Below are 13789 nucleotides of genomic sequence, written 5' to 3' on the forward strand. Positions count from 1 at the left end.
TTACTCTGCATGATAAGCCGTATAACAAAGAAACCTGAGATTATGATGATGATGTGATTGTTCTGAAAGAGAATGAACTACTCTCATCTGTTTTGCTTTTGCAGCCAAGGGAATAAAATATACTCAACATAAGCACAAAGACACATAAATATTATCAGAGACAGAAATAATCCACACAAAAAAAATACGCAAAAATATTCTGTGTCGGATTAGTGGCGACATTTTATGAACACATGATGAACAAGTTGAATTCTTGCATAATTTAACCCAATTGTGAAAATGCAAATTCTATTAAAGCTAATTCTACAGAACACACCAACACATCCCGTCCAGTGACATTCAGTCTCCATTAACCTTGTTTAGTCTGTGTTGTGTTCTATTTGAAGAAGAGTGAGTAACAGTCACATAATACAGTCCACAGGAAGTCCCTGAAGCATTTACCAAGATGACAAAAGTCTTACACGCACACACACACTGTACAGACTTGTAGTATACTTTGGACTGGTTTTAGTGGCAGACTGGTATTGCTGGTAGGGCCCACAAAAAGTCCCAGGCACCCTGCACAGCAACAAAACATTGAAGACACATTAACTTGAACTTTTACACTAAGATTTTGTTTTGTGGCTAACTTTTTCTTTCACATTTTTGTTATTTAATTCTCCATTTCGTCTTAGTCCTCGTTCTTCATCAATCTCCAGATCCATCATGGGAGATTCTGTTAAATATCTCCTCATGACACACTTGTTGGTCAATAGGGTCATAATAGGAGTTTCCGTTATGGAAGAACGTTCCTACAGCACGTCCTTGGCGAGCATGTCCTACTGCGTCACTGAACACTTTGTTGATCTGCTCTTCGGATGGCATCCACCAGTCCGGGTTGGAAGTACAATGCATCCTAATAAATTCTGAAAGGGTAAAAAATAGAAAAACGTTAGAGAACTTACCAAGGAGAAATTTTTTTAAGGATGTTTCATGTGTTTAATAGATCTGAATTTTTGACTGGTCACATGAAGTATTTTGCTCAGTATTTTTGATCCAAAGCATAAATGCAACCAACACAGAAAAACTTTAATGGAAAGATTTGAATCTCCACCTGTTTTTTGGGGGAATATTAGCTACAAGTGATAGGACAGCACTAAAAAAAAACAGGATATTGGTCAAAATGTTTTTATTAGTCAATCACGTATCTCAGGACCAAAATATACCACTAGTGATTTTTCATATAGTGATAGCAATGTTTCAGGGGTGTATTACCCTTCTTCAGGCATAAGGAGAGCATAGATTGATGGTTCAAGAATCGAGAAGACTTGGAAATAGGAAGATGTGAATCTGAAGCTGCTGAGGACCAAATAAAGGTATGTGCACACTACGGAACACCTGCCGCGGATTCCGCAGCTTGCACCCGCTTGCAATGCTAGCGGACGTGTGCTGCTCCCATAGGCTTTATTCTATGGTTTGCTAGATTCCGCTGTCCGTCCGAAGAATGAGCGGGTTCATTCTTTGGGAGGACTCATAGAATGGAGTCTATGGAAGCAGCAGCGATGTGTGCGGCCACCAGCATCTGCGAGTGGGTGCAAGCTGCGGAATCCACGGCAGGTGTTCCATCGGGATTCCATTTACATGTGTGTACATACCCTTACTGAGCAACCTTCCTATTTCCAAGTTTTCTCAGTGTTTGAACTCTCCAGGGCCTGATGAAGAGTATAAGAGACCCAAATTGTTGCTAAACCTATATGAATAATTACTGGTGATATACTGTGTTTCTAATATACATGATAGATATGATACAGAGCTTTATAAATGCAGTCCGCTTCCCTGTACAAAGTGAATTAGCATGAGGGGGAATCACTAGCCCAATACACACCCATTAGAAATACACACCAAATAGAATCTTAGGTTCTGCCTGAATTTTGATCTGTTCTTTGGGAGGAACTTGTCATATAGATATCATGGAGTATACCATTCGTGAGAATGTTTCTTTAAACTTGTGCTAATTTCTAAACCAAAGAATTTTGTTCTGTTCCATGAAAATCTTCCACAATGTGGTTGGAGTCCCCAGCACATCACAGGGCCCATGATAAAACACCATTGATTCGTGACAGCCTTAACTTTGGTAACCAAGTCTGTGCTTACCACCCCCTTCTAGGTCTCTATGACATGTCACAAGATACATTTAAACACAATTCCACTCTGATTCAATCAAAATGGAGATTAGCAGGCTTTATCAGTAATTTCTGATCCGCCATTACAGTGCTCGTATTGAACAAGAAATGTCACCACGCATTGTACGCTGACATTCCCTATTGATTACTTCACCGGCTGAAAGCTGACAGGTCATTTTCCAAGAAAAATGTGTCTTTTTAAGTAAGTATTTAGAAATTTACATAATATACACAGCATGCTCACAGTTTCCTGCTGATTTTAAAGATCTTTACAAATTTCTCAATTTTAGGAAAATGTTAAGGGAACTGTTGTGTCTATACGATCAAGAATTAATGTCTACAGGCAAGGACGCGTTGGTCAAAGTTACTCCATGGAAAGTATCACACGAGAAAAGTGCACAAATTGTATTACTCTGTATTAAGTAAGGGTGAATACAACATTTAAAGGGGTACTCCAGCAGAAAAATAAATGTTTCAAATCAACTGGTGTCAGAAGGTGCCAGAGATTTGTAATTTACATCTGTAAAAAAATCTCCAGTCTTCCAGTACTGATCAGCTGCTGTATGTCATACAGGAAGTTGTGTTTTCCTTCCAGTCTGATACTGTACTCTCTGCTGCCACTCCTGTCTATGTCAGGTACTGTCCAGAGCAGTAGCAAATCCCCCATAAAAAAAACTCTCCTACGCTCCAGACTGGAAAGAATACCAGTCTGGAAGCCTGGAGGTTTTTGTTTTTTTTAACAGTAAAGTAGATTACAAATTTCTGGCACCAGTTGATTTGAAATAATTTTTTTTGCTGGAGTACTCTTTTAAGGAACAATAAGAATATGGTACTGCTATATAATTCAAGACACTGGGGTAATGTGGCTTCCTCTGGGGATCGCACTGTTATGGGGGTATAAATGGCAGTCCTGGGGCCCTCCTTAGGCCAAGGACACTCATTTACACGGCAAAATTTCATCACAGGGGTGTTGGTAACATGACAGAAGGAGCTTCCTCCCTTCCCTTAACCCCTTAGATGCCACGGTCAGGTCATGATTGTGGCATCTAAGGGGTTAGACAACTTAGATCCAGGGATACCTAGTACAGAACACCTTTGCCAGGCTATTCCTTAGCCACCATAAAACAGTATATGGACAGTCACTAATGGGTTAAACATGCCAGGGATAAACATATCTATGTAAGACTAAAAAAAGAACCATCTAGATAGACCAGGTGGTGTTTGTTTGCTGTCAATCTTCTATGTTTCATAGTAGGCTGATCTTTGGAGTGCTTGGAAAATGGAGCAGTATGAAGTGTACATTAGATCTTTTCAATTAGAGCGCTATCATGTTAATTAAATAGGAGCTTCTACCTCTTTATATTACCATCATTCTGCTGGGGAAGGAGCTGCGCCTCACATTCTGCTTTATTAGTTTATACTTCATAATCTCCACTGCTTTAATTTATATAGCTGTAACATCTGGCTGGGCTTTAAATAATGATCAAAAGAGACATCTGTTAATCTGTATTTATGGAATGATATGATTTGTCTGAATGTTCATTGACTGTGGTTTGTATTGTAATTAATGATCTCGGAGCTAGCCCTTTTGTCTAGCAAATGGATATTAAAAAGAGTCATTCAAATCAAAGCAAGCAAAAAAATGTTCTGAACCAAGGCCTATTAAACAGAGATAAAATGTAAATGTGCAAACAGCTCATCTTTGTGTTGTATGTGATGCCTTAAAGCAATAAAACAATGGACCCATAGAAGTGTTTGTACATCACAGTGTCATTCCACATTTTTCTCCTATGTCCTTTGCTCTATTCATTTACAGAGTAATTTCCAAATTCTTCTGGTTGCCATGGGAAACAGACAGCAGTTCGTTGTCAGACATGTGACCTAATAACTGTTGACTTGACTTTCAAAATACTCTGCTGTCTTGTAACAAGAAACACATTTCAGAAGCTTTCCTGAAGCAAACTGCAAAAATTCAGCACAACCTAATTCTCCTTGTGTTAAAGGGGTACTCCGGGCAATGGTAATAAAAAAAAGAAAAAGAAACAGGGAGGGCAAAAATTGGACGGAACATAATAAAAAGTGATACTTATCAGTGCCGCTGCCCCCATAGCTGCAGCACCACTGCTCACTGTCAGCCTCCGATCCCCTGAATCTCTCTTGTCATGACACCACAGGAACTACCCGTTCAGCCAGTCAGTGACTGCAGAGGTGTCCTGCCCCAGTCACTGATTGGCTGAGCAGGACCATGACATCACAGGTTTGGAAGATATAGGAGACCAGCAAGTGACTGATTACTAATGCTGCCCTGCAGGGACGGGACAGGTAAGTATCACATCTTAATTACTTCCCACCACTTCCTGACTAGACTTTCAGAATACTCTGCTGTCTTGTAACAGGAAACACATTTTGAGAGTCTTTCCTGAGGGCAATAGCAAACATTCGGCACAACCTAATTCTCCTTGTGTTAAAGGGGTACTCCGGGCAATGGTAATTAAAAAACAACAGGGAGAGCAAGGGTTGGACAGAAAATAATAAAAAGTGACACTTATCAGTCCCAGTGGTCCTGCAGCTACAGCGCCACTGCTCACTGTCAGCCACCGGTTTCCTGAATCTCTCTTGTCACGGCACCACAGGAACAACCTGCTCAGCCAGTAAGTGACTGCAGAGGTGTCCTGCCCCAGTCACTGATTGGCTGAGCAGGACCATGACATTACAGGTTTGGGAGATACAGGAGACCAGCAGGAGACTGTGATTAGTGATGCTGATGCACCAGGACAGGTAAGCTAAAATTATTATGTTAATTTGTTTTCCCTGAGACCCATTGGCATCACAACATATGGGTAATTAGCAAGCATTATCCCCAATGGGCGGGTTATTTATTACGTCCGCATTAAGAACAGATCTTGCAAAGGTTGTTCTTGACAAGAAAAGAAGTATCCAGCCTGAAATATCTCACAAAGGTAGTCAAAGACGACCAGGTAGCTGCCTGGCATATGTCCTCAAGTGGCACAGCGGCACGCTCTGCCCAAGTGGAGGCCACAGCTCTAGTGAGTGAGCCCTGGTAAATTCTGGTGGATCCAGATCTGCAGAGGAGTAACATAAGGCAATGGAGTCACAGATCCATCTGGATATTGAAGGTTTTGAAGCCTTCCTCCCCTTATTCTTTTTCTGCGAAAGGGATAAAGAAATTCACCTACTCTATGTAGATAGATCTTGATAGCTCTGGATACGTCCAATAAAGAAAGATCCAAGTCTTCTTCAGATGATCCAGTAGGAGAAAATACAGGCAATGCTATAGGCTGGTTGATGTTGGCAAATGAAGCCACCATAGGCAGGAATCCTGGAAGGAACCCAAGGATAACCTTGTCTTGGGAAAAAATCACGTATGGAGGTGCAGAGCCAAGGGCTTGAAGTTCTCCAACTCTCTTAGCAGAGGTAATGGCTAGTAAAAAGAGAAACTTTCAATGTTAACTTGAAGTCTACTTCCTCCCAAGGCTTAAAGGGAGGAAGACACAGGCGTCTCAACACAAAGGATAAGTCCCATGGGTCTACCTGCTTTACCAGGTTAGGCCTAGTCTAGCCTTAACAAAATTCTTTACCTCCAAGATCTGAAAAAAACGTGAGTTTAGGTGTGCAGAGAGGGCTGCTATCTGCACCTTGATGGAACTAGGTTTTAATCCTTTATAGAAGCCTTCCTGTAAAAACTCCAATGACTGTGGAGTAGAAGGTTTAAGTCCATCAATACTCTTGCTTGCACACCAATCTTGAAAAATCTTCCAAATACGTGCATATGATTTATTTGTAGTGCTACTACGAGCGTGAGAAAGGGTATACTATACCTTCTCAGAAAAACTAGAGTCTAATACGGTCCTCTCAGTCTCCGAGCTGTCAAGCTGAGGCTGGAAAGATTCCTGCACAGATGTTGACCCTGGAATATTCCCTGGACCCTGGATTCCTGTTGACTCCAAGATCCTGCAGTCGTGATGACTGTCAGATGAGCTCCCCAACCTGTTCCTGAAGCATCTGTCGTGATGGTTATCCAGTGTGGTTCTGAAATTAAAACTCCATGTTTGACTTGTCTCCACCACATTAGAGAATGTCTTGTCTGAGTCGATAGAACATGCATCGCATCCAAGTCCTTCAGGCCTCGGTTCCATACTGTTAGTGCTTCTCTCTGAAGAAATCTCATGTGCCATAACGCCCATGGCACCGCGTCTGCAGCTGAGGCAAGGAGCCCTAGAAAGCGCATTAATGTTCTTATGGATACCTGACGAGGAGGAATTAGGAATTAAGTCTGATTTCTCTATGTTGATAAGCCAACCTAATTGTTGAAGTATGTCCTGGACATAGTTCTACTGAACTCTCAGAAGATCCTGTCATAATCAACCAATCGTCCAGGTAAGGGATAACTTTATCCCCTGTAGACGGAAGCGAACCATCATGGTGACACTACCTTTGTGAAAACAAAGGGTGCAGAGGTATTCCGGATGGAAGGACTTTGAATTGTAAGTGTCTTACCTTCCCCTGGATTTGAATGGCGACTCTTAAAAATCTCCTGTGCGCCTTCAGAATCGGTCCATGAAGATATGCATCCTGAAGATCTATGGTGACCATAAAATCTCCCTCCTGGAGGATAGATTTTACCGATCTTATGTTCTCCATGTGGAACGTCTTCTTTACGATGCACCTGTTGAGATATCGCAAATCTATAATAAGCCTTCACTTTCCGGATGGCTTCGGCACTAGAAACACTGGGGAGTAAACTCCCTGACCGATCTCGGATAGAGGAACATCCTCTAGAGCCTCAATGGAAAGGAGGTGAAGAATTTCTGTCTCTAGGACCAGGGCTGTATTAAGAGCTGCTGCTGCTCTAGGCACTAAACCTGAAGACGCCCCATCTTGGGGAGCATGGGGAGAGTGGTTTCGGCCACATGCTCCCCATGTAGAAACATGTAGAAATATTGTCTGAATCACGTTTTTCATGGTTTTTAACTGCTTAAAAGCTAAATTTTCACATAGAATCAATGATTAGAGAAGTCTGCATATTGTCTGAAGGAAATAAGTAGGTAATAGCTCCAGGCGTCACAGCCATACCAGACCTGAACAACACTACCACACCAGACCTGACCATACCTCCCCCCCTCCCCCCCTCAAAAAGACACCAGATTTACTGGCAAGTCTGACCGGGAGGTGGGAGATTAAAAAAAAAATAAAAACAAAAAAAGTTTTTTTTCTCCCCCCAGCTCCCTGGTGCTGCCCCCCTGCAAGGTGCTGCCCTAGGCACCGGACCACGGGTGCCTAGTGGTAAATACGGCCCTGTCTAGGACTAAGTGTCTTTCTGGCTTAAGATTTCTTGACAGAAGAAATCTTGGAGGAGGAAGAGATGATAAATGAAGGACATAACCATTTTGAATAATATTTAACATCCAGTGATCTTTTCTTAATTCTTCCCAGGCAGGGAGAAACAAACTCAGACGTCCCCCCCACTGGACTGCTTCTGGCATCAGAAGTCTGGTTTCTTGTTGGTGTCCTTATTCTGCTGCTTCCCGGAACCTCTTCTGGAATAGTTTCTTCCTCGACCTCTGTACTGGTATCTCCCTTTGCCTCGCTGAGGAGATTTTGCTCTGCGAAAGGAATCACGGCTTTTATAGGACAATGGTAGGGACTTCCCCTCCTTGTCAGACAATTCCTCCATTAATTTATCTAGCTCAGAGCCAAACAGCCTACCTGGCTGGAACTCAATATTACAGAGCTGAATTTTGGAGTTAGCATCTCCAACCCAGGGTTTTAACCATAGCGCCCTTTGGCAGCGGTCGAGAGCTAACCTGGTTCCCTGAGATGCCGCATCGCAGAGGAAGTCAATGGCCATAATGACCTTTTTTAAGGAGCGAAGGACCTTGTCCCTGCTAGCTCTACCTTCCAAATTTTCCTGGACCTTGGCCAGCCATCTTCTTAGGCTTCTAGAAACCTCAAAAGAAATGGAGACTGCCCCTTGGGCTGCCGCATATGATCTCTTGAGGGCTACCTCCACCCTTCTATCCATCGGATCCTTAAGATCGGATCCGTCCTCCGCAGGCAGCACAGTATGTTTCGACAGTTTGGCTATGGCCGGGTCCACCTTTGGAGGCTCAATCCAGTCCTTACATTGTTCTTCCTTGAGAACATATAAGGTCTTAAACCTCTTGCTCAAACCCGGAGCCTTTTCCGGTTCTTTCCATTGCGCCTGTAACATAGACAATGAAGTCTTACCCACAGAAAAAGCCCTAGGCTTTTTTGAGGAGGACAAGTCCTTATCCTCTTCTATTTCCTCAGGGTGTATTTCAGCTTGCACAGCTTAGCAGAGCTTGTGAATTCTATCAGCTGTGAAATACCCCCTGAATAATTCTCATCTTCAGAAGTAGAAGAGGTTTCAGAAGAAGATGATGACTTAACTTCATCAATCACAGTAAAACTGAAAATGACCATAATCCTACAGCCATAAAGTAATATACTCAAAGGCTGGGAGTAAAGAGAGAAATACTCCGTTTGGTCTTTATCTTAGGACAAGGGCGGCGATTCTCATTAGCCGCTAAAGTCTTTTGCACATAGTCCTTGACGCATACAACTACATCCTGAACATCAGGCTCCTCATAGGTTTAGGTCTGCATGAAGGACAGTGTACTGAAACACATAGGCATTCATAAATATTTTTATGAAAGAAAGGATGAATCTTATCTGGAAAAAATTATCCTCCTACGGTATCCATAGCCGTCAGGTAGAGGAGTCTCACACTCGGCACATGAAGTGCTTCCTTAGAAGGTCTTTTGCCAGCAGCAGGACTGGTCTCCATTTCAGACATCTGCAAATAATCAATGTATTACAATACATATAAACCACTAGCCTGGCTAGAGTGATACCGGAAAGAGACACTAGGTGGCAGCAACACTTACTTTTAAGTATATAGAAGAGAGATCACAGCACTTTGCACTCAGATGTTTTCTATTAGATCCAAATGAGCCACAGAAAATCCTTCCAGAGGAAGACAGCCAGACCTAGAGGTAGCAACAGCTTACCTTCTGCCTTGAACACACAGCTAATCCGGCGTGCAGAGAGCGTGCGCAGCTGCCGGCCCCCGGAAGTGACATCACGCCGACGCCGCAGTGCTGAGACGCACGCAGCGCCGATGCGTTCCACAGTCGAACGCGACTGGAAGAAAAGCCAGCGGCTCGGGTGACACGCAGAGTGCGTTCCAAGACGCACTAGGTAAGAAAAACTTAAAAGCTAAGACCTGCAGAAGCAAATATCAGGATACTACCTGGACACCGGCTCCAGCGGCATCCCAGCAATCATTACCTGGAGAGAAAACCTGAATGCAACAGGTTAACAAAGCATAAAAACGGAGGAGGGACAAAGTCCCCTAGGGCTAACAGCAACGAAGTAAAAAAAGACTGAGGTCTAGGGGGAGGTGGAGCCTATTTATACCTCATGGAGGAGGGGATTAAAATTGAATTGTTATTTTTTTCATTAAATATTCCTTCGTCCCAGGGGCTCGCAGGGGCGAATTTACCCCATATGTTGTGATGCCAATGGGACGTAAGGGAAGTATCACTTCTTTATTACGTTCCCAATACTTCCTGCCCCCCCCCCTTTTATTTTAACTTTGCTTGGATTACCCCTTTAGGAGTGCAGTGTTCCCCACACAGAAAGCTACTCCTTGTCAGCCAGTTTAGCTACTAAGTCTTTTTACTGGCCTGTGTCATGTCCTACAGCCATCTCTCCTTACATCCATTACTGTGACTATGAGGACCCCCCCACCCACCCTATCACATCACAATATGCCTGGAGCTTTATACTGGTGTAGAGATCTGAGCTGTATGCGGTTTACATCTACTGTAGTGTATATGAATCATCACTACATAGGTAATTTCTAACACATTCACTTTTGCTCAGTGATGTGAACATGCCCACAGGATGTGTCAATGCAAACATGAAAAGATGCAAGTAGCTATTCTAGACCTTAAGCACTATGAAACCTGGTTTTTGACAGACTGTCAATAGAAGCAAGTGGAAATTAACACTGCTCGTGACTAATAGTAATGTGATAGTATTGTGCGTATGTTGCGGGAATATACTTTTTCTTACAAGGGTTATCGAACAAACAAAACATTTATCATCTACAGTATACCACTGGGACCACCACTAATCGTGAGAATTAATTTAATTGGTATAGAGCTGTGGTCACACCTATGTCCTGCTACTCTATTCCATGTCTTGGGGGCTCAAAAAGATGGACAAGTCCCAAAGATTTTAGATTCAAACTCCTCTCTGACGGAGGATGGGGGACCTCAATTTAGTGATATAGGGAGTTGCAATGGTTGGACTCCTGCGATCATGCACTTACAACCTGGACCTGGCCCATATCTGCTATGAAGTGAAATGAGTGTCTTGCCTCAGGCACCAGACTGCAGAATTCCTTAAAGGCGCTTGCTCTATAGACTGGCCACAAATCATACTGTCAGGCATCTTCTGCTACACACCACTGGCTCCATTGACTAAATAAGATGGCTGGACACTGATGTGGAAGGCAAGGTAGTCTGGACTGGGAATGCAGTAATTATTTGGTTACCATATAACTCTTATATAAAGGTATACAGTACACTTTGCTGGTACTGTCATATGCTGCAGATTTTCTTACTTATGATTTTCAATATCTGTGCGAGGGGCCACTTTAGTTTTCACTTTGCACACCAAAAAGCTTGAATCAACCTTGACCTAAAATGTGAATAGATGATCTTTTTTTAATTTTAATTTTGAATTTACCCATGTGCCACAGTACGTATGGCATGGCCAGGGCTAGATTTACCTAAAAGCATTGTAGGATTGCGTCTACAGGTATCCAGGGCTGCCAACCTGATTTTTAACTTATTTTTAAAACCCCTGCATAAAAACCATAGATAGCCAACATATTGTATGAAGGATGAAGATTACTAGTAATAAATAAATTATTTTGACTTGTAATACTAGAATAACAATAATTTTTACAAAGAATGAATGATGAATCAAATTATTTTTACACAGATGCTGGGAATAAAGTGTACATTTACAGACTGTCCGGGAATTTACGGACAGTTGACAATCCTGTAGGTAAATCTAGGGGAAGAGAACCTGCTGAAGTGAGAATTTCCATATAAATGCATAGAACAGTGAGCATTCATATGTAAATGACTTTAATTAATATGCATTGGAATAATGCTTATTACTATGGTTAGTGCAACATCTACTCGCTGTGTATGTGGGCGCCCATCTCTGGGGATGTTGTCAAGATGTTAATAAGGTTATCAGCTAATAAGGGAAGGTACGCAGCAATATACACAGGAACTGAGACCTGATCCACTACCTGAGCCCTGGATAGAGAGGAAGTCACAAAACGGTATCTTCCTCAGTACAGATGATGATGAAAAGCACATATGCAAGAACAAATCCCAGCTACAAGCTTTATTTACTGCACCCAACAAGGGCCAGAACATCAAGACTGTATAAGAAATACTGTACCTTAGAAATGCCTAAGGGGTATTGGAAAATATCAAACTTTTGTGTTGCTATACTGTTATTTATTGGTCTCCTAGATGCACAACTCACAAAGAGAAAGACAACACTGACACTACTCACATGCAATAGATCATATACTGGCTGACTTAATGTGTGATCCATGTAATGGCACCAGTGTGTATGGTGGTGCTTAGTTAAACGTAGCAAGACTGTCCATTGAATTAAAAGCATATTGTAGTAACTTCACCATATATTCATCCATATATCCAATCCATGCAATACAAGCAAATACCTTGGGAGGGCAGCATGGTTCCTCAACAGCCAACAGCCGTTTTGCATTATTAAAAATAAGGGCTTGGCTTTGGGCCCCCACTCTAGTGATCGGTGGGGCACCCAGTGATAAAATATGTAGACTAATAGTACCAGTAGCTAAAAGTGAGTTATGATTATCATAGCAGCCATATATTTCATTGAAATGAAGAAACCCTTTGAATTTAAAGATGACAACTTAAAAATGAATAGTAATTTGTCACTAAAATTCAAGGAAACTATTTATGCTACAAAACAAGAACAGGGTAAATGTGGTGCAGGCATTCTGGATATAGTAGAAGGGTACTTTCACAGGTATATTATCGCAGCGGATTTCACAGCAAAATCAGCCAAATTACCAGTAATGGAAACTGCCATACAACTTCAACACAAGCTATATGTCTGTTTTCACCATCAAATCCGCTGTAATATGGTAAGTCTGAAGCTACCCTTAAAGGGGTTTTCCCATCTCAGCATGATATCCCCTATCCTATAGACAGGGAATAACAAGCTGAGATGTGAATATTCCTTTTAAAGCGTAACTGTCATTTCAGGGTCATTTTTCTGAAAACATTAAATATCTATAGTACAAGCGATTTTAAGAAACTCTGTAATAGGTTTTATGTACTAAAAGAGTTTCCTTCTGTACTGAAAAAGCAATCTCCCAGCCTCCCCCCTCACATCAAATGAAGCAGGATTTCTCTGTCCATTATGTGGCTATGGAGAGGGGAGGGGCTGTTAGGAGTGACTGAGCACGGAGGATTTCTGCACAGCACAACACCCTGCAATCTTCTCTCAGTAAGTTCATAGATAAGCACTGACCTTTCTGACCCCAGAATCCAGCGTCTTAGGTGCCCAGAGAGTCTACAAACAGCTGACCTTCATGTCACCTCTTCCTGCTCCCTCATCTCCCTCAGCCCCTCCCCCCTTCATAGGCTTACAATGGAGAGAGCAGAGCCCGTCTTCACTGGCTTCTCTGTAATGAAGACGTGTTTGCCTGATAATGCACAGATAAGAAGTCAGGGAGGGAGGCTGGGATATTGCTTCTTGAGTACAGAAGGAGGCTTTTTTGGCTAATAAAACCTATTACAGAGTTTCTTAAAATCACTTATACTACTGATTTCTTCAATAAAAAAAAACATGACAGTTACGCTTTAAGGAATCTAGTTCAAAAACAGCTTACTAATGGTATTACAATTGAGCAATGATCTTGGATGATGGAATGTACTAGGGTGCTTTTAAGGGTTATCCAAAATTAGAAGAAAAAAAAACACATATAGGGCGACATTCATCAACGGGTTTGCTCCTAATTTTTAACAATAATTTTTAATAATTGCATTTTTCACCCATTTTTGGTCTAAGTTCTATTTTATGAACCAGTATTCGACAGTTGAATATTTTTAGATGCGACTTTTTAAAAATCTGCCTGTTTTAAGTATTCACCCAAAAGTTTGCGCCCAATTTATCATTCGCGACTTTTTAAAAAGTCGCATAAACAGGCGCAAGCTTATGTCTGGTCAGAACCAGGTGAATAAAACTGCGCAATGTTTTCATAGTTGCGCCTTTTTTGCACCTTTTTATTTACATGCATTCACTATGGCAGTGCTACATATTAATGAATCAATCACAAATTATTAGAACAAAATACACACCAATCCCCATTAGACTAGTTGCACTTATTAGACTCCTTAGTAAATGTGCCACATAGTTTCTTACAAAAACAGCACCACTCCTATCCTCAGGTTGTGTGTGCTGCATTCATTTTAATGGAACGAAGCTGCAAAACCATA

General features: G+C 41.8%; 1 protein-coding gene across 1 annotated transcript in view; it reads right to left on the reverse strand.

Annotated features, from left to right (window-relative positions):
• Positions 1-220: 220 nt before the first annotated feature.
• BEND4 (BEN domain containing 4) overlaps positions 221-13789 on the reverse strand; it is a 118544-nt gene continuing 104975 nt past the window's right edge. The window contains exon 5 of the mRNA XM_069976506.1: positions 221-905. Within this exon, the coding sequence (XP_069832607.1) occupies positions 688-905 (218 nt within the window). The 3' untranslated portion in view covers positions 221-687. The remainder of the gene's footprint in view (positions 906-13789) is intronic.

This window comes from Dendropsophus ebraccatus, chromosome 7, assembly GCF_027789765.1.
Source record: "Dendropsophus ebraccatus isolate aDenEbr1 chromosome 7, aDenEbr1.pat, whole genome shotgun sequence".
NCBI lineage: Eukaryota > Metazoa > Chordata > Amphibia > Anura > Hylidae > Dendropsophus > Dendropsophus ebraccatus.